The sequence below is a fragment of the Salvelinus namaycush genome, chromosome 18 (assembly GCF_016432855.1).
Source record: "Salvelinus namaycush isolate Seneca chromosome 18, SaNama_1.0, whole genome shotgun sequence".
In the NCBI taxonomy this organism is placed as follows: Eukaryota; Metazoa; Chordata; class Actinopteri; order Salmoniformes; family Salmonidae; genus Salvelinus; species Salvelinus namaycush.
In genome coordinates this window covers 21088617-21116281 of record NC_052324.1, presented here as the reverse complement: position 1 = coordinate 21116281, position 27665 = coordinate 21088617, and the positions used below count along the sequence as shown (strand labels likewise).

Here is a 27665-nt window from a genome sequence, read left to right as displayed (position 1 = left end):
CTTTGACACTGTGTGTGTGTCTTTCCCTCCAAGAGTCTGTTTCTGTGTGTACAGTGGCTTGCGAAAGTATTCACCCCCCTTGGCATTTTTCTATTTTGTTGCCTTACAACCTGGAATTAAAATTTATTTTGGGGGGGGTTTGTATCGTTTGATTTACACAACATGCCTACCACTTTGAAGATGCAAAATATGTTTTATTGTGAAACAAATAAGAAATAACACAGAATAACAGAACTTGAGTGTGCATAACTATTCACCCCCACCAAAGTCAATACTTTGTAGAGACACCTTTTGCAGCAATTACAGCTGCAAGTCTCTTGGGGTATGTCTCGATAAGCTTGGCACATCTAGCCACTGGATTTTTTTGCCCATTCTTCAAGGCAAAACTGCTCCAGCTCCTTCAACTTGGATGGGTTCTGCTGGTGTACAGCAATCTTTAAGTCATACCACATATTCTCAATTGGATTGAGGTCTGGGCTTTGACTTGGCCATTCCAAGACATTTAAATGTTTCCCCTTAAATCACTCAAGTGTTGCTTTAGCAGTATGCTTAGGGTCATTGTTCTGCTGAAGGGTGAACCTCCATCCCAGTCTCAAATCTCTGGAAGACTGACACAGGTTTCCCTCAAGAATTTCCCTGTATTTAGCGCCATCCATCATTCCTTCAATTCCAACCAGTTTCCCAGTCCCTGCCGATGGAAAACATCCCCACAGCATGATGCTGCCACCACCATGCTTCACTGCGGGGATGGTGTTCTTGGGGTGATGAGAGGTGTTGTGTTTGCACCATACATAGCGTTTTTCTTGATGGCCAAAAAGTTCAATTTTAGTCTCATCTGACCAGAGTACCTTCTTCCATATGTTTGGGGAGTCTCCCACATGCCTTTTGGCGAACACCAAACTTGTTTTTCTTATTTTTTTCTTTAAGCAATGGCTTTTTTTGGCCACTCCTCTGTAAAGCCCAGCTCTGTGGAGTGTACGGCTTAAAGTGGTCCTATGGACAGACACTCCAATCTCCGCTGTGGAGCTTTGCAGCTCCTTCAGGGTTATCTTTGGTCTCTTTGTTGCCTCTCTGATTAATTTTCTCCTTGCCTGGTCCGTGAGTTTTGGTGGGCGGCCCTATCTTGGCAGGTTTGTTGTGGTGCCATATTCTTAAAAAAATGTAATAATGGATTTAATGGTGCTCTGTGGGATGTTCAAAGTTTCTGATATTTTTTTATAACCCAACCCTGATCTGTACTTCTCCACAACTTTGTCCCTGACCTGTTTGGAGAGGTCCTTGGTCTTCAAGGTGCCGCTTGATTGGTGGTGCCCCTTGCTTTGTGGTGTTGCAGACTCTGGGGCCTTTCAGAACAGTTGTGTATATATACTGATATTATGTGACACTTAGATTGCACACAGGTGGACTTTATTTAACTAATGTGACTATGTGACTTCTGAAGGTAATTGGTTGCACCAGATCTTATTTAGGGGCTTCATAGCAAAAGGGGGGTGAATACATATGCACGTACCCCTTTTCCGTTTCTTTATTTTTTTGAATTTTTTGAAACAAGTAATTTTTTTCATTTCACTTCACCAATTTGGACTATTTTGTGTATGTCCATTACATGAAATCCAAATAAAAATCAATTTAAATTACAAGTTGTAATGCACCAAATAGGAAAAATGCCAAGTGGGATGAATACCTTTGCAAGGCACTGTATGAGTGACGGTTCATCAATTTGACACCACAAGTGTGCTTGTGTGGGAGAAACATTCATCAAGGTAGTGTCCCTTTATGTCCCCAGACAAAGACGAGTGCTCAAAGGAGAATGGAGGCTGCCAGCATGAGTGTGTCAACACCTTCGGGAGCTACAGCTGTCAGTGCCGCAGTGGCTTTGTGCTGCACGAGAACAAACACGACTGCAAAGAAGGTACCAATTGGCCACCTGCGCACTGAAACTGAGACCCACTGGCACATTGATTCTGGGTTTATTTATTTTATGCGGGTTGGAGCTCTAGAGGTTATTTTTAGGGGGATGACTTCCTATTGCAATGAGTGGGGGTGAGCGAGGAAACACTACCATGTGCCAAGAACAACAGCCCCTGAGTGGGGTTTGGACATTATCTTGTGTGGAGCAGTGATGATACAGGAGAGGGATGCTAACTTTGTGGATGTGTTTTTGCAGCCGGCTGTGATCACGTTGTGAACAGTGTGACTGGCACCATCACAAGCCCCAATTGGCCAGATAAATACCCCAGCAAGAAGGCATGCACTTGGGCGCTCTCCACCACTGCAGGCCATCGCATCAAAATCGTATGTGTCCGTCCCCCTCCAACTCTCTAACAAACAGATTGCATGTGTGTGGCTCTTGGTATGCTTGTGTTTGCAGGAAGGGGGGTTTGAATGAACTGTGGAAATCATTGAGGACTTTATACTGTACTGTACTGAGCACCACAGCCTCTGTTGGCAGTGTGATTGAAACAATCCCCTAAGCATGAATGGCTCTCCCTTCTGTAACATTCATACCATTTGTCTTCATCCATGGCATGCTGTACATATCTCAGCTTTTTGAATATAGTTAACTGGGCTTAGCCAATGAAAAGTGATTGCATGTGTCTTCGTTCCAATGGGTTTCTAAAGGTTATTCCTCTAATAGGGAACCATTGTATTTCATACTCTATCTCTTGTAAAACAGGCTGTATACCTGCAATCCTCTTTCCCTATTTGATCTCCTTCTCTCCCCTCATGCTTTTTCTCAGGCCTTCAATGAGATTGACATGGAGGCCCATCTGGAGTGCGCATACGACCACATCGAGATCTACGATGGGCGCGACGGCAAAGCCCCCAGTCTGGGTCGCTTCTGTGGCACTAAGAAGCCTCCTCCCATCATGTCCAGCGCCAACAAGATGTTCATCCGCTTCTTCTCTGATAACTCTGTTCAGAAGAAGGGCTTCGAGGCCTCCCACACAGCAGGTATATTACCGCCAACACAACTTAGACTCACAAACTTAGAGCCCACTGTATGGCTAGATGTATTGCACTTGTTTCTCCTCAAAGGTTATTGGTTAGTTCCTTCTGAGTGATATCTATGGATGTTTTTTTGTTATTATCTCCAGAGTGTGGAGGTCGTCATAAGGCTGAGGTCAAGACCAAAGACCTGTACTCCCATGCTCAGTTTGGGGACAATAACTACCCCGGTGCGTCTGACTGCCAGTGGGTGATCGCTGCTGAGAAAGGATACGGAGTGGAGCTCATCTTCCAGACCTTTGAGATTGAGGAGGAGGCTGACTGTGGCTACGACTACATGGAGCTCTTTGATGGTGTCGATACCAAGTCCCCAAGGCTGGGACGCTACTGTGGCTCTGGGGTAAACTCACTGATAATCTCATCTATTGAAGGACCAGCGATGTACTGTCATAATATCGGTATTCTTTCTTTCAGGTCTAGCTTTGTTGAACCAGCTGTGTTAAAACAACACTTTCAGAGATTGTGTAAAATTAGCTCTGCAGTTGAAAAATAACCTTTCACACTGTGTTTGAGTGTTAAAGTTTTGAAGATTTCTACTCCGCTCTCCGGCTTTAATCACTTTGTTAAAGTTGATGTGTTCCACCGGGTTGGAGTATATTGCTTCAGTAGCAGCTGAGCTTGATAAAAGCGGACCCTGGCTGGCTTGTGAAAGGCTATCATGGTCTCCAGCATTGAGCTGTAACTGAGAACTAATCAGCTGACGCTGAGGCTACAGTAGGTGGGGGGGAGCTGAAACAATGAGGCCACTGGGGAGTTGAAGCATTAAATCCGTAGGTCAAGGAACAGCTTGATTTAATTTAACACACATCAGTAATAAGCCTGTGTCTCTACTCTACTGATGCCTGGTCCTGTAAATCAGTGCTAGCAGGAGCTGGAGGACACATAATGCTCACAGTACCAAGTGGGCCACTTCCTCCATCAAGCCCTTTTTAGACATATTGGACTAAACTGGAAACAGACTGTAAAGTAAAGTGGAAAGCTCATTATATGATTTTTATTGGAGAATAAGTGGCAGTTGTTCACTCCAACAGCCCTCCCCTCCCTTACCCTACAGCCCCCTCAGTCTGGATCTATGAGATATCATTTGGTTTTAATTGAAGTGCAGTCAGAGTGCCAGAAGGCGACAGCGGTTAACTCCATCTGTGTTTTCTCCTCTGTTCCCCCAGCCTCCTGAGGAGATCTACTCTGCCGGCGACTCCATTGTAATCAAGTTCCGCTCTGATGACACCATCAACAAGAAGGGCTTCCACGTGCGCTACACTAGCACCAAGTTTCAGGACACACTGCACTCGCGCAAGTGACCAGCGGGGGCCGGAAAGGGCCGGGTTGGGCAGAGGGGCAAGTGGAGGGGCCCCCAGGGGAGGCGACAGCCTGACACTCGGAAACCTTCGGCCACCAAGATCATTCAGAAACGACAGAACAGCCGCAAGACCACCAACCGCACCTCAGCTCCAAGGGGCTCCAGCTCCCTACAGACTGTGAGGAGTAAAGCCATTCTACAGTAGACCTTGTTTTTACCTTTTTTTTATGGTTATGATTGGGGCGGGTGGGTGGATATCCGGTTAGGTGGATTCAGGGAGAGAATTTTCTACCCCCAGGTTTTTTTTTGTTCTTTTTTTATTTTCTATGCCTCCTAATGAGAGCGAAATGAACAACAGTGGATTCTCAGGACCTGTAGGAAGGCAGGCATCAGCCAGACAGATCCCTGCTTTTGTCAGGCCAGCCCCCCCACGCCAGGGGGGAAGGAGGCGAGGAGAGAAAAGGATGGGGAAGAGACTGGAGGAAGTTCCAGAGGGATTCACCAACCTCAATCTTCCAGCCAAACTCCTCCAGAATACTAGAGCTCCTCTCCTCTCCTCCTCACATTCCCACCCATATTGTTCAAGGATTCCAGTCAATAAGAGGATTAGAGGGATGCCCTTGACTTGAGGTTTTGATACTGTATGTCTGAGAATTGCATGTAATTACAAGAAGAGAGAAGGAAACTGTACAGTGACAACACCAGCATTTGTAATTGGCATTGTCCTGGCAACCAGTGCAAGATTCTCGCTATTACCATTAACAAGGAAATTAAGGAAGCAGTTATCTTATTAAAGGACTAATACATGAAATGTGGCCTATGTCTTCTGGTTGGTAATTGCTTGCCCATTGAGGGGCTATTGCTGTATCTCTCTGTGTAATTGTAATGTGTATGATTATTCAAAGGGACATGACATGCTTTCCTCAACTCAAATCATCAGTAAGCACTTTACAGTGAATTGTTCAAAAATCATGAACTAACGATTTTTTGTAAAATGCAATGCAAGTTCACTTATTTTTTATGCATTTTATCACTTTTATTCCCTGATTTTATTTTCATTGCACCATTTGGTTGCTCAGGTGTGCTTGAAAGCTGTTTGTACCCTGTAACATGGGGTAATAAAGATATGGGTTCTGTTTCAGTGTTCACGTACAGTTTTAATGTGCAGCATTTTCTCTCCCTAGACTAAAACTCTCCATAAATAGTGCAATCTCCAGGGGCAGGCCAGAGCCCTTTTTTGTGACAGAAGGGTCTGGTGCAGGCGAGTCTGAGTAGGCATTGTCATAGCAACACCTTCACAATATATTCATCTGTTTATGATGGGGCTCTGCTGAATTCCATGTATTATGATGTGTTGGTATTGTGCAGCGAGAATGATGTTGAATACATGTCAATTACTGTTATCCCACTCTCTTTTCGGGTTCTTTTTAATTTGACTGAAAATGCCAGCTGTCACTTAATGTCTTTGCCTCTATAATCAATCAATGCAGATGTTCAGCATGGTTGGTTTTGTAAGAACCAATGGATGTGCTTGTGCTAACAAAGTAAGTGCTCTGTGTGTGTGTGTGTGTGTGTGTGCTCCTGTGTTGTTTCAGCTGTGTTTTTACCCTATGCTGTTTAGGTGAGAGCCCTGGGCACTGTAGGGGCAGAGAATGCTTCCACAGGACTGATTATTTTCTAATAGCCTGAAGCACATAGGTCTGAGACTGCCAAGCTCCACAAACCAATGAAGGCCAAGAATGTTCAGGTATTCAATCACACAACACCAGCCCCCCACAAAAAAGCAAAAACATTTAATCTTCCTAAATGATTTCCTATGTTTAGTTTGAGTTTGATTCATGTTGACCTGTGAACATATCCAGTAACCTCTGACAATGGTTCAGCCACCGTTTTGCTCTGTACAATACTGCCTTATTATTCATGTTGCATGAGTGAAGATGGTATCAAGCAATCATCCTCGGGGTGGCACCAAACAATGAATTCACACCAGCTGTGCTCACTGGAAACCAAATCTGTACATCTAAGAGCAGAAAATAGCATAGCTGGTCTTTGTGCATTTTAAAATGTGATAATTTGAATAGTATTTCTTCATTCGTTTGTTCTTGCTTAGCAGGAAGAACATGGTTTTGTACAGTAATTAAAAAATGAAATATTCTGTAGCTAAACTGCAAATTGATTTGTAATAATTTATTTAACTAGATATTATATGCTCTGCCATGGTTGATGCGCAGTAATTGCAAATTATGAAATCCCAATAGTGTTGTCTCTGTATACAGTTTTGGCAGAATCTCCAAGCACAGACATCCAATATATACTAATTCCATATTTGAACATAAGCTGGCAGACTGCTGCTGTGTGATTTAGTCATCAGACAATAAGGCTTGTGGCAATAAGGCTTGTGGATATCTATGTCAATAACAGTTCTGTGTTCACCTAATGGCTGACATGAAAAATTCATTACACTCATTGCAATTCATTATTAATCCTGAAATATTTGTCATGAATTATTAACTGTCACTAGAGGAGACATGTCAAGCTCTCCTCCTAGCTCTCACATTGGCTGAGTGTCAGACTAAGCTGATTATGACATCTCTCTTAGTATCCCTGTTCTCCTGAAACATTGTTACCAAGCAAAATCAGAGGCAAGGGGGGGAAACCAAGGACACACACCACTAAACCCACTCGATTGTTCAGCTGTAGAGAGAAGAACTTGCAATCAAAGACTACCAAAATAACATCTCTGTTGGATGTTTGCCCTTCAAGAACATCTATAAATGCTTAGAGTTAGTGGGTAGTGCTGTTGAAATGTGTGCTTTAAGACTGATGGCTCATACAAAGGTTATATGCAAACATTAGCCTATGTAATTTCAATTATCAGTCTTTTAAAATCAACTTTGAAATGCAGTGAAAGAAAATGACCACTTTCAAGAACATTCTTCTAAAGATATCTGTTTTATTTAATTTTAACAGCAATACACACATATAACAAGACTAGTTACAGTTACATCAAGTAACTCCCTTTAAAAGCATTATTGTGTCACATAAATTAACCAATGTGTTTGACCTTGTCGGCAGGGCAGGAGAGAGCCTTTGCGTTGGTGTATAAAACGGTGCACTCTACTAGCCTGAAAGCAGTGGAGGGAGCCGAGTCAGTTATAGTAAGTATCATCAAGTGCTTTGCAAAGAGCATTGAGTGCCTTCACCTGAGAGGCTCACAAGTGATCATATTATTATTATTATGTCATGGTTGAGTCATTCAAACAGCCAATGTGTGAGCAGTTGGTATAGGTTTGTGTATTGTAGGTAGGCGGACAAGAAAAGGGTAAAGGGAAGCATACAAGCTTACTATTGATATAAAAACACATGGAAAAATACATTTTCTACACCCATCAGAGAAAGAACATGTTTTAAGATGTACTGTGCCATAGAAGAGAGAAACCTTCACCACAGAACATAACTCACATTTTTCTATGTTTACAATTTTCCCATTTACAATCTGCAGTGCAGGAAGATGGGGTACCACATACCTCAGAGAGAAATGTACAGTACATTTGAACCATAATGACAGGTTAGCATTTCTTGTTGTTGCATTTTGTTCAGGTAGGTGTGGCTTCTCCTTAATGTCCTTGTCCGCTGTTGAAGTTGAATTACTCCTGGCTGTGGCATTGTTCGTGGAATTGCAATTTCCTTTCCTCCAAGGTGCTCCTCAAATCACTGCTCTATTTGCACAGTATGTTGCAGCACTTAAAGAGTGTGTTAGTAGTCTCAAGATACAAGGAATCACTTTCCAAATCTGTGTTAGCAGCATAGATACTTACACATTAAGCTACATCTCACACTACATCTAAGATGCACATATATAAAACGGACAGGAGTCAGAGCACAGTAGGGATTCATATTTTCCCGAAAATCTACCAAGTTTAAATACCGGGAATAATTCATATTTATCCCGATAGTCCCGGGAAATACAGCAAAAAACGGAAGTGCATTTAAAGCGTTTAAAACCAAGATATGGTCACTATTCCAGGGTCCTCCCCAAATAAGAAGGTCGCTGTGCAACCTCATCACTTGGCTGCATGCACCAATATGTACAGATTTCAGAGAAAATTAAACATATATTCAGTAATGATATGATCTTTGATCGCCAGCGCATTTCAGCAGTAGGATATCTCGACACAGAGCGCACTCCGAGTACAGCGTTGTCGAATCATTCTAACTTTGTAATGGCAGTCAAAAGCTAAAATGCTAGATAACCTCTAACGAATGACAGATCAACTAGATTTTTCCAAATATAGGAGATGATTATGGGATACAGATAGCAGATCAGCTCATAAATAATGGGGAGATGAAGAGTGGAAATAGTTTAAATATCAAGGTAGGCGATCTTAACGGGGACCAACTCTTTAAAAAAACATGAATATCTACTGCATACCGTTTGTTGATCACACAATCTCTACCAAAGCTCTCATGGGCAAGTACCAGACTGCGCAGAGAAGCTGGGGAAATGTTATAGCGGTATTTTGCCATGCATAGGTGAGACGTGCCTTGATTATTATTTAATTTTTTATTTAACTAGGCAAGTCAGTTAAGAACAAATTCTTATTTACAATAACGGCCAAACCCAGACGACGCGGGGTCAATTGTACGCCGCCCAATGGGACTACCAATCATGGCTGGTTGTGATACAGCCTGGATTCGAATCAAGGACTGTAGTGACGCATCTGGCACCGCGATGCAGTGCCTTAGACAGCTGCGCCATTCGGGAGCCCAAATAATGCAACCTATGGATTACAGAATAAAGTTAGGAATTTCATGCGATACAGGAGTCAGGATTTGACGTTTCAGTGGTATTGGGACTGGATAGGAAAATAGCCAAGGCTCTAGAATAGCCTCTGAATTGTGTCTGTGACAGAGATGCCTAGTGAATTGAGCATAGGCCTGTCAAATGTGTGCCTGTCTGAAGATTCACAATGACAGGTCAAAGAGCAGCCCAGCGAGGCACATGTTCATTTCTAGGCTATAGCCTACTGTAAGGGTTTCCTGTTGGGGTTATTAACTGCGTTCGGCTCACTTGTGCAGTCCGGCAGTGTTAATTATGCGTTCGCTTTGCATTTATGGCGACTTTGTTTGAAGTAAATATGCTAGGCTAAAAGGCTTCCATGCGACAACCTGTTTGTATTTTGTGTAATTGCATATTGTGCCAACTTTGGGGGAATTTTTAAAATAATTTTCCCATTGTTAATGTTAATTCCTAGAGTAGGCCTACAGCTGTAGTACCTTTCATCCATGTTTTTACATCCTTCTAAATGTACATTTATCTGCCTTGTGGTGAATAACCTTATGACTCCTAACATTCTCTTCTGAACAATCATATAAGTGAAGAGAAATTGTATGTCATTTCAACCAAAAAGTCTGTGTTGACATTGAATCAATGTGGATAACTGATTGGATTTGCAAAAAGTCATCAATGTCAGGGAATTTTGTCATTTTTTTCACCCAACATTTAACCTAAATCCAATGACAAAGTGACATTTTTGGTTGATTTCACATTGAATTCCAGCCTGGTCTGATAGACTAGACATAACATAGTAGACTCAAATTAGTATGATACAGTAGTTATTTTTGGGTTCCTATGGTTGCGAATGTCCAGCAACCCAAAGCTTGTGTGTTTGAATTTCATAAAGAACAACTTTAGCATTTTAATTAATTAGCAACTTTGCAACTACTTAGCATGTTACCTAACCTTAACCTCTAGCCAGCCTAGCTAATTTTAGCCACCTAGCTAACGCCAGCCACAACAAAATTCGTAACATAAACCATACATTAACAAAAATATATACATATTGTACAAATTGCAATTTGTAACATATTGTACGAATTGCAATTCATAATATATCATATTAATTATAATTTGTAACATATCATATAAAATGGATGATGGAGATCCACAAATTAGTACATATCATACGAAACGTAACATATCATACTAATTGCAGTGTCCTGGATTTACGTGTACTATGTGACATCTACCCCTAAGTCCAGGTTGTGAATTCATGTTTTTTGACAATTCAACCAAATGTAAATCCAAACTAGACATTGAACTGAGGTATGTGCCCAGTGGGATGTGATATGAGTGATATCATTGGAATAAGGGATCATTGGAATAAGGGAGTGCATGACACATTCTGGCTTGCATTTTTTTATGGTACAATACCTGTCTTTTTGGACCTCAAAGTGTGGTTTCAAACTGCCAGAGATGAGGTCAGTGCTAACAGCAGGTCAGAGAACAGTCAGTGATTTTACTGTCAGGAACAGAATAACGTGGACAATAGAACAATGTGGACTCAACCAGTATTTCATTACCATTGTGTCATCTCCTTTCAGCAGTAGGCTGCATCCACAGAAACCAAAGCATGTCCTGCAGACTACCTATTCTCAACAGACTATGTTCTGTTCTTTTGGAAAAAAATGATTAAACTTTCAATCATCCACACAAAGAAATATCTACTTCCACAAGATGCTTTTACGTACATCTGAAACCTTCCACCTGCATTTATAGAACAATACTACACTGATGTTTAGACTGAGCCTTTTGGTTCTGCTTACAGAGGTGACAGTAGTGGTTGAGTTATGTTTGTGGGGTCACATGGTGACTGCTGTGTGCCAGGTGACTGGTCCTAGTTGCCCTCCTGCCCAGCACAGGGCAGCGCCAAAGGCTGTGGTGCCCAGTACTGCCAGGCTGGCCTTCAGCACAGCACCAGGAGGCCTGTGGAAGTTGGCAGGGCCCATGGTGGCCAACATAGCTGCAGTCACAGTCAGGGTAAACAAGATGGACACTGCTGTGTTAATGGCCACAATCTGGCCAAATTTAGCAAAAGGCACGATGACACAGAAAAAGAGAGGGACTGTGGAGATCACGGTGGTGACAGCACTGGACACAATGGCAACTCCCACGTGGTTTACTGCATCTAGGGACCTTCTTTGCCTTTTAGCTGACAGGCTCTGAGAATGAAAAACAGATTGATATATTGAGTCTTTTCTCTTTATGCATTATTTCCCTCAGGCTTATTTCATTAAATATGATGACTTTTAAAGGCCCTGTGGAGTCAAAAACGTGAATTTTCTGTGTTATATAATTCCAAACTATGAGGTTGGAATAATACTGTGCAAATTATGATAATGCCCCTTTAGTGTAAGAGCAGTTTGAAAAGACGGCCTGAAATTTCAGCCTGTTTTGGAGGGATGGAGATTTTTGGCCTGCCTGGTCAGTAAATTAGTCAATAGACCAAGAAGAAACACTTCCAAACCTCTCTGACAATAACAGCACATTTTCAGTTTTCCCCTCCCTAGTCAGACCACTCCCAGACAGTCCTAGCAAAATTCTTGCTTGAGAAATTGCTCTTTGCTTAGAAGCTATTGTTGTTTGTTTTCAATTAAAATTGTAAGAAAATAATCACAGTGAGGTACTAAATTGTTATCTAGAAATTATTTGTAATTGAGATAAAAACGGCTGCAATGAACCTTTAAGTAAACTGAATATTGTCGAGGCAAATCCTTCATTTACATAGTTTTACTCTCTTACAGTAGAATATATAAAGGAGTGAATTCAATACCTCTATGCCAGTTATAGATGATTATCAGATTATGTGTTGTACGTACCATAGTGTGTCCTGGTGTGGCTGGTATGGTCTCCCCAGCTAGCAGGTAGCCCTCCACCAGGTGCAGGCAGTAGTCCACTGAGGAGCCCACTAGGATGGACAGAGAGATGGCCTCCACGGCCCCCAACTCCCAGCCCAGCCAGTACATGATGGCCACCACCAGACAGATGACCCCTGTATTTGGTCAGGAGATCAATGTTGCACACTGACAGACAGATGACCCCTAACCCTCCCAAGGCTAAAACCACAGAAAATACAGTATGTACAGTACAACAGTTACTGACTTCCTCTTACATTATTCCCAATAACACTTCATATCAATACTGCATCATATCTTATTATTGGAGACTTTTCTCTGCAGTCTATGCATAATGGGCCTATCTGATGACAAAGGTTTGATCAGCAGTGTCTTACCCAGGATGGTGAGCAGTATTGGCAGCAGCAGAAGCGGATGGGCAGTGAAAACAGACACAGCTGCCACACAGATGGCCAGGGACAGGAGCAGACTGCAGAGGGCGCTCTCGACACCTACATATAACCCACAGAGAAGGCAGTCAGTCAGCACAGGAAGGTTACATTCCCAGAAGGACTGAAATAATCTTTTAGATACATAAAAATGAAACATTTATTGATTGTGCCTTAGGCATGGAACAACTGTGTCCTCCGGCCTCTCCACTTGCCTATGATTTCCATAAAGATCTGCTTCCAGTGCTCACAGGTCTGGAAACCTCTCCGTAGAGCAGAGGACTCTGGGAGAGTCGAGAGCTGCTCTTGTAGGAAGGTCTCCCATTGGAGGAAGTCTGAGTGTGTCTGGAAAGAGGATTTCCCCTTGTAGGTGGTCTTGGGAACAGACAGATAAAAAAGACTCAGTTTCTGCCACAGATCTGGACTGGGCTACAACATTAACATTACATTAGAGGTGGTAGTATACACCACGGACAACCGTTGTACTCACAGACTCAAAGGCCATGGAGAGCCAGCTTACTCTGCCACCGTGCGTCCCCACGACCCCATGGGACAGCTGGCCTGGCAGCAGGTTGGGCTCAGGGAGGGAGTGGCAGTCTGGGTTGAGTAAGGGCAGGATAGAAGAAAGCTTGTTGCCTAAGGGGGAGAGAGAGAGGGAGTACAAGAGAGAGAATACATGTAACTCATATCAAACATGGTTTATGTGTGCTGTTATATTTGTTAGACTGTGTCTGTGCAGTTGGTACCTGACGGTAGACACTGGGCTCCTCCCGGCTTCACAAGCTGTTTATTAGCACTGATAGCTTTACAGATTTGGCAGAGGTGTCCAATCTCTTGGAAGATATCAAAGTTTGGATCCAATATCACACTGCCCTTTGGAGATCATTTTAGAACAAATCAATACCACTAAAACAGTATTGATTATTGAATTACACCTTATATCGTTATTGTCATGCAGTTGGCCCCTCACCATGTCCCCAATGACGTGGTTGTCTGTGCGTTGGGTGCGGTTGACTCCAAGTATTCCAAAAACCACAAACACCATCGCACCAGTGTCAACCAGAGGACGGACTGCTGGCTTGCCACAGCCACCTCCACTACAGGGGTTAAAACCAGAAGTCTTGGACCTTTTGGTTGAGGTGGAATCTTTGAAATAAGGTACAAAACAGGAAAAAAGTAACTCCCTCACATTCATAGGCAAACATTCATAGTACATGCTTTAATTTAAACCAATGCAGAGTAGTTATGCAGTTCCCAGATGTCTTCTGACTCCAGGTGTTCTCCCTCTTACCTGTGGGGAGTGGAGTGTAGAAAGAGCCCTGTGTGGGTCCGTCAGGCCCGGAGCTGATCACACAGCCAGGTGGTTCTGCACACACTCGGCTGGGATGAGGACTCAGCTTGTGCTGGGCAAAGTACAATCTCCTGGGAGGCGCAAGGAGCTCTGTCAACACCTTGCCCACAAAAAGCTTGACTGATTGACCAATTCACTATTCAGCCATCATCTGTCCATCATTCCTCTTACCTGCTGTGCTGCTGCTCAGCCGATGCCACATAGAAGCTGAACTCTGACCTCCAGCCGTGGCGTGGATCACATGACTGGGAAGTGATCATCCAGCGAGGGTGGGGGTGGTACACACGGGACACACACACAGTCATGTGGGTGCTGAAGTTGCTGTGAGGTCCACTGTATGCCTGTTTAGAGAAACCAGAAGTTATACTAAGTATATGATGGAGTTGGTTATCAGAGGTGAGATATTAAATCATAACCCAGAAATAGTGTGTTTATATTTGTGGGTCTCCTAACCTGAAAGGATGGAACTTCTCCATGCCCGGCACTGAGGCTTTTCCAGGGCGATGGCACGCTGCTATTCAGAGAGAAGCGGTACAGAGTGATAGAAGCACCCACATCCAGCTTAGAGACATACACTGTCAGCAGAGGCCCTGCCATGAAAGGATACAGTGAGTGGCAGCAGTAGAGAAATAGAGGCACACATTAAAACATTGCCAGAACATTGCCACGGATATATTCATGTGGATCCTCTTTGGATATATAATACCATTTTATCCAGTACCTGTTGTGATGGAGGATATGCTTGGTGTGATTGGGCTCTGTAGAGTTGAGTTTGAAGTGCTCTGTGTATGTTGCTGAGGGTGAAACCCAGGCATGGAGGGGGTAGTATGGGTAGGGCTGTGCAGAAGATGAGGTTTCTCCATGAACAGACCTGCAGGAAATAGGACACTTCGATTCAACACTTCAAATCAAAGCCAAATGCTTGGCTGACCTTAATATCCTGATACATGCAATGGCCTGGGAGTGTTGTGAATGTGGGCACTGAACTGGAGCATGCAAATATCCGTAGGAAGAAAAATAATGTAATTGAGTCAGCTCTTATCAGGAGTCGACTGTAAATTAATATCCCAGTTTAAAATGAATTGTACCATGTCATATAAAGACATTTACAGCCAGACAGTTGCAGGACCTGGGTTTAAAGTTAATTTGGGTTTAAAGTAGTGGAATCGGTTTACTTTACACCCATCTGGGTTCCATCACAGAGATTGATGGCGACGTCTCACCAGAGCACATGTGGCAAGAGATGCCCTGGGCACTGAGGTTGTTCCTCAGTCCCAGTAGAGTCTGGAGGTTGGTGTCTGGGCGAAATAGTAACGGGGCATGAGTAGCCGGCCGCAGGAGGCAGCAGCACCCAGCAGACAGCAGCAGGACCAGGATGTAGATGCCTATGGGCAGCAAGACAAAGACTGGCCTGTGAGAGAGGCAGGTCAGATGGGGTAGATCACTGAGGGGAGAGGCATTAGATTAAATTGCTTTTCTGTGAGGAAGAGCAGGGATAGGCAATACAAAACGCTTTAGTTGAAAAAGGCATATGGGCATCATGAGATGTGATTCTCCCAGCCCCTGCAGACAGACAGAGCCCTTACCTAGAATGACTTTGCGTTTCTCCACGGCTGGCTCTGCCACCCAGTGCCTCAGAGCCCACTGAAGTTTAGCACTGACCACACCTGCATTCCCCCGCCCTGGGGGTGAGAGCGAGGTCTCCACTGACAGGGACAAAATGGCTGCATCTACATCAGTGACACAGGAGCCTAGATGAGACAGGATGAGACAGAGAGGGGGGTGAATAGTGTCAGGACTCTATTACCTTTCATTCTCCTGCCATTCATTTATGCAGCTCTGTCCAGATCAGTATCTCACCTGGCTCCATCTCCACCGACAGGAGGGCCACATCTTCATCCTCATCTGACAAAGGACTGTGACTCACTGACAGTCCTGTAAGAGCTTTCCACCTTTAAGATAAAGTGCATCAGAGAGGTGCAGCTTTAGAACCTCACTTTTTTCATAATAGGAAAACAAAATGAAAAGGCAAGCAGCACAACAGTAGGAACTCTGTTCTCTAGCAAAAAAAGGAGGAAAGATGGAATCACACCATTTGAGACAGGTGTTCTCCTGGGGGTCAACACACTGGGTCCAGATACACAGGGCAGCGGGCATGAGGATGGACACCCAGAGCCAGCAGCAGCTGACGATGAGGGCCATGAACAGGCCAAAGTCATGCACTGCCGGAATCTGTTTGTAAGGGTAAAAGACCTCAATATCGCAATACATTTACATTGTACTTTTCATGTTGATACATACTGTATACAGACAGTTTGACCTCACAGCTATTCATTCCCTTTGGAAGGATTATGCGATATGGACTGACAATATTTCTGAGTACCTGTGAGAAGGTGTTAGCAGCGTAGGCAGCTGCGGTGGTGAAGGAGGTGAGAAAGGTCGCTCGGCCAGCAGTTTTCACCGTGTACATCATCCTCTGCACCGGGTGGACCAAGTGGGAAGCCTGTCTGAATGTACTGATGAACACAAACACATCATCCACACCTGGAGAACAGTAAGAGGGGAAACAGAATAAAGAGTGGCATGTTACCTGTAACAAAGATGTTGTTTCTCAACCAGTTTGACCATGAGAGAAATTCTAGAGTATATTTTAATATTGTCACTAACCAATGCCAATGATCACAAAGGCTGCAACTCCATTGAGGATGCCAAGGTATCTCACCCCAAAGACCACATGGTAGAGGAAGAGAGCCACCTGGCAGCTCAGACCAATGCTAGTGAGCCCAAAGAACGTCAGGAACACTGTAGAGAGACACCAAATAGACTGGGTTGGAGACCTCATGCTGCAAGTCTTGTATGTGGTATCAAAATTCTAAGAATAAGACACTTATGCTAGCTTTTATCAGATACTATGTATGACAGCAAATTAAGTATAGGGAATGTTAGAATAACATGCATGTAATATCCAATGCAGGTGAGAGAGTGGATGGGAAATTACCTGAGAAGGAGGTGAGGACATAGACCAGTAGAGTGATGCAGCCCCCACTGATCAGCGCCAGCAACATGTCTCTGTGGAAGGTCTGTCTCACCTCGTTATCAAACAGCTCTGTGCCCCCATACAACACCTTCACCTGGCTGGCATCACACAAACCCAGAGACGTTCGTAGTCAGAAAGAGGGAATGGAAGAATACTGTGTGGGTGTCATGAAAGGAGGAACTCTTTGATGTGCTTAATTACAATTGGTCTGGAAAGTGGAGACAATATTTACAAAGTCAAGTCTTGGGGGGAAATGAAAAACAACATCAGTTAATCTCAATATCGATGTCTCTTTTGTTTTTTAGAGTTTATAAGCCATAGCCCACCTGGTGGACTGCTGAGCCAGGATGTCAGAGTACTGAACCACAAAGTTCCTGAAGCGCTGCCTCTGCTCCTCAGGCCGGTCCTGGAGGGAGTAGTATGAGGGCAGCGGAGCTCCGAATTGGATCTCACTGCGCAGGAGAGAGGAGGAGAGCCGGTCAGGGGCCAGACTCTCATCCACATACCAGTAGAACTGTGGGTGGGTAATCGCTAGACTCAGAGCACCTGGGAGCAGAAACACAAGTGAAGATCAAAGTGGTAGTCACTGCCAGCTCCCTTTTGATCTTTCAATTGACCTCCCATAATAAAATGAAGGACAAGCTCGCCACTTAATCATGCAGAGCAGTGACTGTACCAGTGGAGGCTCCTCAGAGGAGGAAGGGGAGGACCATCCTCTGTGATAAATCGTAAAACATAAAAAAGTTATCATTTTTAGATAAAACTATACTAAATATAATCACGTCACCAAATAATGTATTAAAACACACTATTTTAAAATGAAGGTCTACAGTAGCCTCAACAGCACTCTCTGGGGTAGAACCATGTTGTAGCTGGAGGACAGCTCAATTCCGCCATCCTCTGGGTAGATTGACTTCAATACAAAATCTAGGAGGCTCATGGTTCTCACCCCCTTCAATAGACTTACACAGTAATTATAAAAACTTTGAGAGGACGTCCTCCAACCTATCAGAGCTCTTGCAGCATGGACTGACATGTTGTCCACCCAATCAAAGGATCAGAGAATTAATCTAGTGCTGAAAGCATAAGGTACAGCTAGCTAGCACTGCAGTGGATACAATCAAATATTTTTTGTTGTTGTTGTCACGTGCACCAAATACAACCTTACCGTGAAATGCTTGCGTACAAGCCCTTAACCAACAATGCAGTTCAATAAATGAAATAAAAAATTAAATTAAAAGTTACACAATAAAATAACAATAACGAGGCTATATAAAGGGGGTACCGGTACCGAGTTAATGTAAATGTAGGTAAAGGTAAAGGGACTATGCATAAATAATGTGCAGTGAGTAGCAGCGGCGTAAAAAAAAGGAGGGGGGGGGGGGTCAATGTAAATAGTCTGGGTCGCCATTTGATTAATTGTTCAGCAGTCTTATGGCTTGGGGGTAGAAGATGTTAAGGAGCCTTTTGGTCCTAGACTTGAAGCTTCTGTAGTGCTTGCCGTGCGGTAGCAGAGAGAACAGTCTATGACTTGGATGACTGAAGACTGAATTTTTGTGGTTAGTAGTTGACTCAAAGAGAGAGAAAGACAATTGCTGAACAGTTTTGAACAAATATATTTCTTCCCGAAATGGAGAAGCAAGAGAGAGAAAGAAAGTGCCATTTTTCAATTTCAGTTTCACTTACTTAGCTAGCTAATGCAGCTAACGTTAGTTAGTTTTGCCTACTCGAACACCCTCCTCAGACAGAGGGATGCTATGTTAGCTAGCTGGTTATGACTATCCCAACACAACACTGGAACTCCTCCAAGTCAAGGTAAGCTTTTGGTTTGACTAATTTATTGCCACTGGGGCCTGCCGGTGTAACTGCTTACTGACTGTACACTGTAACGTTACTGCTTGATTGTAGCGGGTGAACTAACATGTTAATTCTATTAGCTATGCTGACTATGATGTTGCTTTATCTAATATGGAGACAACTATTTAGGCTGTGTGTAGCGGTTATGATATGATTTGGCTTGGAAAGGTGTTTTTGCCTGGCCACATACAGCTTATGTGTTGTGCATTAAAGTCCACAAGCAAAGGGACAAGGTGAGAGGAGGAGAGCGCATAGATGCGTGAAGGAATACAACGTGGCTGCTATGAAAGTGAACTATGTTTACACATGATCAGGGGTGTATTTACTCTGCCGAAAAACGTTTCTTAAATGGAAGCAAACGGAACAAAACGGGGATAAACAGACCTGAATTTGTCCAATAGAAACTCTTGTTTGCAACTGTTGGACTAATGATTACACCCTACTGTATATCAGCTCGACCTGTGTGCATCTACGTTGTAAACTTTCATTCATAGGCTAGGTTGTACCAACCTCATGATGGATATAGGGAAAAGTATAATATCATGTAGTAGATTAAACCTATTGCTGTTACATTGAACTGGGTGAATGGACTATGAATGACAATATTACAATATGCTGTAATAGAAATAAGGCCATACTCATGAAGAAAAAAAATGTCTTTGCTGATCTTAAACGGCACTGATCGCCACTGGACTGTACCTACAGTAATGCCAAGTTTAATGAACCTCAGACTCACCATGGATGTCAGCCAGGTCAGGTCCCATGCCATCATAGTAGATCCTGCCTCCCCGTTCACTGGGGAAGAGGTAGGAGAGGAGGGAGCTTGGAGGGGAGCAGTAGGAGGGGCCCAGGGGCAGGTCTCTCAGGACCTCCAGAGGCTTCCAACAGAACTGCTGGAACTGGGGGTGCTGCATGAGCAGGTGCTCTATGTGGTGGATGGTGCGGAGACGCTCTGGGGTGAAGATGTTGTTGTCCCCCCCACCCTGAGCTACAAACACCAGCTCCATCCTCCACAAGGCTTGGCTCTGCAGGTATGAGTAGTTGGGAGCAAACCTGCGCATCCTAGTGTGAGATCTCTCACTGTCTCTGAACCCCTCTTCCCCTTTGAACTCATGACTCTCAGGTTTTCCTAAGTTAGTTGTATTTTTATCCTCCTCTCTTATCTTTGCTTTACCAGCCCTTGCCTCTCTATGCATCTCAGTCTTTTGCTGACTCAGGGCAACTCCTCTCTGTTGCATAACTACTCTTTTGAACGTGTGGTTTTTCAGAGATTTCGAATTCAGCCCTCCATGTGATGTCCAGTTGGATGCTTCATCTCCCTGCCTACCCAGTCTGTCCAACAGCAGCTCCTGTAGAGCAGTGAAGTCATAGTGGTCCACGTCACGCCTGCGTCTGTCCCAGGACCCCAACTGAGTCTTTATGGCAATGGTGAGTGCATCAAACCGCTCAGCGGAGAAGTGGCTGTGAACCTCAAAGGCACTGTAGGAAAGGTCTATGTCCAATGGGGGGCAGTATAGGAACATGTAGGCAGAGAGGGCACAGGGAAGAAAGACTCCAATTCCCAGGACCACCCCACTCACCCAGGGCTGTGTGTAGACCCAGCCCACCGCCCCCCACACTATGCTGCCTCCAGTGGTGCTGCTCCCCCCATTAATCTGTGTATCTGACTCCCCATCTTCCTCATCCTGCTCCTCTTCCTCCTCAGCATCCCAGCTGCTCTGGAATAACAACGGCTCGTCTTCTAAGTCCATTGCAGCACCTGTCAAACACACAGAGTACTTCATCATCACTCACTCTCCTAATGTAAATCCTCTTCTGTCCTTGGACATGAAAACATAGACCTAAACTATAGGTGATTTACAGAGCAAACATAATAGTGGTTTCAGGATATTCTGCAGTATACAACCAGCAAGGACACAACAATTAAATATGTCCCTCAACAGCCAAGACACACAGGGTTCCTATTCAGCTCACAGAAAAGTAAAGGGGAGAATTTAGGAAGAAGATGGACCTTGTCTCAAGGGCCCAAAGCAGTGTATGGTCTGCTAAGCCCCCAGTTAAGATGCTGAATTGTGGCTCGGGGCTTAGAGAGAGTACTGGCTGCAATTTGATTCCTCTCACTCCTTCCTTCAGTGTGTGCGAAAACCATCTCCCCTTGAGTGCTCGGTGGTGTCCTTGTCCATATCAGCAGTCGACTTGGGTTCGGCTGATCTGCAGCAAATTAAATCATCTCACTTGTCTAATTACTGACAGGGGAGAGAGGTGTGGAATGTAAGAGAGAGGTGTGGAATATGATAGGTGTTTTATTTCCGATAAAGTAAGTGTGTTTGGATCGACTGTTCATTGGGTTGTTAAAGAAACCTATGGCCATTGATCAAGAACCAAGATAGGCATTATGATAATTTGTGTAATTAGCTGTTATCAGCCGTAGTAGGCTATCTATTCAGATTTGCAGCTGCAATTGCACATAGCCACAAATACACTATATTCAAGGGGATCACCATGACAATGGGCTCCTGAGTGGTGCAGCAGTCTAAGGCACTGCATCTCAATGCAAGAGGCGTCACTACAGTCCCTGGTTCGAATCCAGGCGGTATCACATCCGGCCGTGATTGGGAGTCCCATAGGGCGGCGCACAATTGGCCCAGCATCGTCCGGGTTTGGCTGGGGTAGGCCGTCATTGTAAATAAGAATTTGTTCTTAACTGACTTGCCTAGTTAAATAAAATTATAATTAAAGAAAAATATGGATTAAAACATTTTTAAAATAAATAGAGCCCACGCAATGCCATGCCATTGTTCAAGCAGAGTTGGACACCGATGTTCACGTTCACTGAGAGAACAGAGCAGTTGAACATCTGTCTGCACTGGGAAAACATCTGGGTCTGCAACCCCTTCAGAGGACAAATTTATTAGACACAAGATCAGTCCGTTGGGAGGGGAGAAGAAGAGGGTAAAGAAGAGAGAGGAAGGGCGAGAGAGAGGGGGAAGGGAGGGGAATGGAGGACCTTAGGCTGCAACAGTCACCCATCAACAAATGATGATCTCCTGTGTGATAAAAGGCAGCTTTGTGCTGTTTGATATTCAAGGCAGTCTAAATCTGCTAGCTCTGTACATTTCCATAACTGCCATGTTTGTTTCCACATCTCTGGAATTGCTGATCAGTTGTCGTGAGACACCATGCTGGCCCCTCATACTTACACCACTCATCAAAGACTGTTATGCTATTAAAGCAACGTTGTGCATTTCATGTTAATGGTCGTTTGCTGGTTGAGTGCACCGTTACACAGACATAGTGTAAAGTAGACCCTCCCTAGCTCCCTCCACCAACAGGCAGATTACTGCCATGCCTCCTACAATAATCTGTCTCTGACAGGCTCCTGGGACACATCATTTTCCCCTGTTAATGAATTCAGCTGCGCCGCTTTGCCAACCATACGATATCTAATGTACATTAATTATGAGAGAAGCCTCAACTGCAGGGTAACGCTCCCAGTGCTGAACCGAGAATGAGGAATGTGTTGACAAGCTGAGAGAATCGTTCAACTTTTCTATTTATTCTCAGTGCTTGAGAGCGGAGGGAGTCAATTTAGACTGTGCAGGTGGGGAATAAAAATAGAAGGGTGAAGACTGGCTTTATGGACAACAAAAGCATTCTCCCATTTGTTTCAATCAGCATGATTCGGGAACTCTTTATCCTTATAGTCTTACTCACTCCTTGGTCTGACATTTAGTTTCAGCCCCATATTGTAGAGCTGCTGTCCAGCAGAATTTATAGGTTATTTTCAACTACAGATTTTCCACAGCAAAAATAAATTAATTTGATGAGGTTGAGAATTTTTTACATTATTGACAATGCTGTGATATACCAATTGCCCATATACAACTAATCAAAAAGAAATGTGTTCTGTCCTTGAGCTGTTCTTGTCTATTAATGTGATGTATTATGTCATGTTTTATGTTTGTGTGAACCTCAGGAAGAGTAGCTGCTGCTTTAGCAACAGCTAATGGGGATCCTAATAAAATACAAAAATACCAACTCATATCCTTATGTGAATAAACTTTCTAAAGAACTCAAGATTGAACTGTTCCACAGACCGAATGCTAGCTTTTTGGGTTGACTTTGGAGTGTGAAGCACCAAAGACCAGAGTTGAATGCCAGTTGGTGACTATTGCAGTTGTGTGGCAGTGTGCTGTTTTCTTGGTACTGTGCAAACTGTGTTAGTCTCATGTGGACCTGATGTGATACTATAAACACAACCAGCATGCCATCCAACTAACTAACAGGCGTATAAAGCTTTTCTTTCTTACTTTCTGGGTATGTGTGTGTGTGTGTGTGTGTGTGTGTGTGTGTGTGTGTGTGTGTGTGTGTGTGTGTGTGTGTGTGTGTGTGTGTGTGTGTGTGTGTGTGTGTGTGTGTGTGTGTGTGTGTGTGTGTGTGTGTGTGTGTGTGTGTGTGTGTGTGTGTGTGTGTGTGTGTGTGTGTGTACAAGCATATCGAAAGGTGGGGGTAAGGGGGGTACATAACCTTCCTTACTGACAATAGCTAAAAATAGTACACTCCCCTCTGCTTTCCTTCCTCCCCTCCCTCCCTCTTGTTTCATCCTCCCTCCATCTCATCCAATATGGATTTCACACTGTTTCTCCTGCCCCACAGATTGAGCATGGTGTAATTTCACAGCATTTAATACAGGGACATTCATCTCAGCCCAGCACTCCAGAAAACAGACTGAGTATCACTACAGGAGCATCACTGAGGGTGATGCCTCTATTCTTCACATATCCCCAGGATATAAAGGTTCAGCACGGTGCAAGTGTTAAGACCTCACGCTCTCACGCTCTCATGCTCCTTTTGCACCTAATGATAGTAATTTGTTTGATATTTGCATACATGGATGACCCCCTCAACAAATACAGGTACTGTAAACCTGAAGTTGAAAGCTCACTATTGCTGCTACACTTGCGTGAGAGATGGTGGGTGATTGCAAAATACAGAATGATTGCCTTGAGATCTACAGGGCAATTTCCTTCAATCTAAGAATTCAAATGCAATACCATGTGAAGTTTGACAACAGACGAAATCAATGCAATCTTTGTCTGGTCCTGGGTTTCTTCAGAGGTCTCTGAAAGTTCTCTATCCACCTGAGAGCTCAATTTACTGCAGCTGTGCTACTCAGAAGCTGCAGACAGAGTTGACCTTTTGCTGCCACCTATTGACTATGTTATTTGGCTTAGTAAATGAGAGAATGACAGGATAATGCCATGCTCAGTTGTTGTTGTTGTGGTGTGTAGTTCATTATTTAAGCATCTGTAATATCTAAACAAAATATACATTTAGTGTATGGCAGAGCTGGGTAACCTTACCTGAGCTTGATGAGTAGAGGTATGAACTGATGGGATGTGCAGCCTATGGGGTCCTCTTCTGAGGATGCAAACCTATGCTGAACAATTTCATTTCAAACTTGTTCTCCAAATGCTCTCTTAATTTTCTCTGTTGATCCGTTTTATTTTCATAGTACTCTAGCTGCACGAGGGAGAGCGACTGCACCTCAGCACAGCCTCTCCTACACAAGATTTATGAGATCTTTAATTTGCTTAATAAGTCTTGTCTATCATCATTTTTTGTTTTCTCCCTTTCTCCCTTTCTCCCTTTCTCTTGCTCTCTTCCCTCCCTCCTCTGTGCCTGGTTGTCCAGGCGACGGAGTCAGTGAGAGTATCAGTTCTTTCACTCTCCCAGCAGCTCCTCTCTCTCAATGCTTTGTTCAGGCTCCACTCTTGACTGACTCACCAAGGGGAGAGGAGGGGAGGAGAGCACAGCCCTGAGCATCAAGGAGACTATGTCTGACAGGGATAAATCTCATCACAACCTAACAGGTAAAGCAGAAAAAGGACGGACTCTGATTCAAGCTCTATTTGTCAGGAAACACGTGCCTAAAATGAAGGTTTTGCCAGGAGACTGCAGCAGAGTCCCCCTCTAGTTTGAAGAGGATTTTGTTGGTATAGTCTGGCTGAGGCTCTGTGAGGAGGAAAGGGGTAGGAGGGGGGTAGTAGAGGAGGTAGACCAGAGTAACTGGATACAGTGGAAGATGAGGTGTAGGCCATATCATTTCCACCCCAGGAATCTGAGCCCTTTAAACATCTCTTATTGTTTTGCTCCCCAATTCCCTGCTGCATTCACATTTATAGAATTTTGTTAAATGCAACGCTCTCAGAGCTATCATAATTTTTAAATATTTTTTTAATTGAACCTTTATTTAACTAGGCAAGTCAGTTAAGAACAAATTCTTATTTACAATGACGGCCTACCCCGGCCAAACTCTCCCCTAACCCGGATGATGCTGGCCATCCCTATGGGACTCCCAGTTGTGATACAGCCCGGGATTGAACCAGGGTCTGTAGTGACGCCTCTAGCAGTGCCTTAGACCGCTGCGCCACTCGGAGCTTATTCAACATGAAATTACATTTGTGATTGAGGTTATTTGAGTAGGCTGCTATTATTCAATAATATGATCAGATAGGGCTGCTTGCTGTCACATCACTTTTCTTTATTACGATACAGTGATGGTTTTACATATTCTCTCCACTGTTTACTCAACTGATTGTGCCCATTTGTCCATGTACCGATACACTACACTGGGTGTAGACCTACACTACCGTTCAAAAGTTTGGGGCCACTTAGAAATGTCCTTGTTTTTGAAAGAAAAGCTAACTTTTTGTTCATTAAAATAACATCAAATTGAGCAGAAATACAGTGTAGACAATGTTAATGTTGTAAATGACTATTGTAGCTGGAAACGGCAGATTTTTAATGGAATATCTACATAGGCGTACAGAGGCCCATTATCAGCAACCATATCACTTGTGTGTTCCAATGGCACGTTGTGTTAGCTAATCCAAATGTATCATTTTAAAAGGTTAATGTATCATTAGAAAACCCTTTTACAATTATGTTAGCACAGCTGAAAACAGTTGTGCTGATTAAAGAAGCAACAAAACTGTCCCTCTTTAGACTAGTTGAGTATCTGGAGCATCAGCATTTGTGGGTTCGATTACAGGCTCAAAATGGCCAGAAACAAAGAACTTTCTTCTGAAACTCGTCAGTCTATTCTTGTTCTGAGCAATGAAGGCTATTCCATACAAGAAATTGCCAAGAATCTGAAGATCTCGTACAACGCTGTGTACTACTCCCTTCACAGAGCATTGCAAACTGGCTCTAACCAGAATAGAAAGAGGAGGGAGGTGGGAGGACCCGGTGCACAACTGAGCAAGAGGACAAGTACATTAGAGTAGATAGTAAATAGAGTAGAGTAAATAGTACGCGCAAAACACCAGTCTCAACGTTAACAGTGAAGAGGCGACTCCGGGATGCTGGCCTTCTAGGCAGAGTTGCAAAGAAAAAGCCACATCTCAGACTGGCCAATAAAAAGACAAGATTAAGATGGGCAAAATAACACAGAGGAACTCTGCCTAGAAGGCCAGCATCCTGGAGTCGCCTCTTCACTGTTGACGTTGAGACTGGTGTTTTGCGGGTACTATTTAATGAAGCTGCCGGTATTCCCATATCCTTTTTATCAATCACTTCTTCATCCTTCTCAAACTTTAAAAACTACACTGAATAAAAATATAAATACAACATGCAACAATTTCAAAGATTTTACTGAATTACAGTTCATATCAGGAAATAGGTCAATTGAAATATATTCATTAGGCCCTAATCTATGGATTTCACATGACTGGGAAAACAGATATGCATCTGTTGGTCACAGATACCATAAATAGGGGCGTGGATCAGAAAACCAGTCAGTATATGGTGTGACCACCACCAGTGGCCATCGAAGGTGATCATTTGCCAGCTGAAGCCGGTTACGACACCAAACTGGTCAGGTCAAGACCCTGGCGTGGCCAATGAGCACGTAGATGAGTTACCCGGGGACTGTTTGACAGTTTGTGCAGAAATTCTTTGGTTGTGCAAGCACTCAGTTTCATACCCCCAGTATCATTAGCTGTCTGGGTGGCTGGTCTCAGACGATCCCGCAAGTGAAGAAGCCGGATGTGGCGGTCATCTGCTGGTGTGGTTACATATTGTCTGCGGTTGTGAGGCTGGTTGGACATACTGCAAAAATTCTCTAAAATGACATTGGAGGCAGCTTATGGTAGAGAAATAAACATTACATTCCCAGGCAACAGCACTGGTGGATGTTCCTGCAAACTTGAGACATCAGTGGCATTGTGTTGTTTGACAAAACTGCACATTTTAGAGTGGCCTTTTATTGTCCTCAGCACAAGGTGAAACTGTGTAATGATCATGCAGGTTTAATCATCTTCTTAATATGCCATACCTGTCAGGTGGATGGACTATCTTGGCAAAGGAAAAATACTCACTAACAGGAACGTAAACACATTTGTGCACAGCATTTAAGAGAAAAGCTTTTTGTGTATGGAACATTTCTGGGATCTTATATTTCAGCTCAAAACATGGGACCAACACTTTACATGTTGCATTTATATTTTTGTTCAGCGTGATATCCAAGCCTCGCCTGTGTGTTTATACACACGCATGCACCTGCACCAGAAGACAGCCAATCCATCATTGCTAAACTGCAGTATTTTAGATAAGGCTGACATTTAGAGTCCTGCTGGTTTTCTCAATTACAACGGGTGTTGTTGCACGTGATAGGCAGGGAAAATGAGGTTGCAGACAGGGCCAGGCGTGTAAGTGCAAGTCAATCGGTCTCTGCAACATGCAGGCCACTTTGTCATTGTCTTTTTCAAGAAGGATCCAATCTTACCTCAGAATAATCCTACATATCTAGTGATTTCAGCTCACCTGCTTAGTATGAATAGAGGACAATGGCGATAGATACCAGACTGCTGTGAGTCATAGCCATTTGCAGGACTGAATGGTACATTTCTGCAGATCTTATCATGACTTTACAGATCATATCAATTATAAAGGATATCCTGCAAAGCAATCTCACAGAGGCCAGAC

At 43.7% G+C, this 27665-nt stretch overlaps 2 protein-coding genes across 2 annotated transcripts in view; one reads left to right on the top strand and one right to left on the bottom strand.

The window, feature by feature from the left end:
* Positions 1–5455, top strand: part of LOC120063226 (bone morphogenetic protein 1-like) — a 55013-nt gene extending 49558 nt beyond the window's left edge. The window contains exons 16-20 of the mRNA XM_039013455.1: positions 1787–1912; positions 2168–2295; positions 2742–2955; positions 3099–3349; positions 4176–5455. Of these exons, the coding sequence (XP_038869383.1) occupies positions 1787–1912; positions 2168–2295; positions 2742–2955; positions 3099–3349; positions 4176–4310 (854 nt within the window). The 3' untranslated portion in view covers positions 4311–5455. The remainder of the gene's footprint in view (positions 1–1786; positions 1913–2167; positions 2296–2741; positions 2956–3098; positions 3350–4175) is intronic.
* A 5496-nt stretch (positions 5456–10951) lies between these two features.
* On the bottom strand, positions 10952–20428 carry LOC120062872 (protein dispatched homolog 3-like). Its single transcript, XM_039012939.1, has 20 exons — positions 19414–20428; positions 17147–17366; positions 16782–16918; positions 16451–16585; positions 16167–16327; positions 15876–16015; positions 15644–15735; positions 15370–15534; positions 15007–15168; positions 14505–14654; positions 14237–14373; positions 13955–14124; positions 13724–13854; positions 13403–13578; positions 13179–13305; positions 12923–13068; positions 12648–12807; positions 12382–12495; positions 11965–12141; positions 10952–11301 (listed from the first exon to the last, which is right to left on the bottom strand). The coding sequence occupies exons 1-20, from the start codon at positions 20426–20428 to the stop codon at positions 10952–10954; spliced, it is 4065 nt and encodes a 1354-aa protein (XP_038868867.1).
* Positions 20429–27665: the final 7237 nt, after the last annotated feature.

Coding starts and splice junctions, on each gene's coding strand:
- LOC120062872 (XM_039012939.1), bottom strand. CDS start 20,428: ATGGACTTAGAAGACGAGCCGTTGTTATTCCAGAGCAGCTGGGATGCT. Junction 13,069..13,178: donor AGCCCAGTGTCTACCGTCAG/GTACCAACTGCA, acceptor TCTCCCCCTTAG/GCAACAAGCTTTCTTCTATC. Junction 12,808..12,922: donor TCTCCATGGCCTTTGAGTCT/GTGAGTACAACG, acceptor TCTGTTCCCAAG/ACCACCTACAAGGGGAAATC.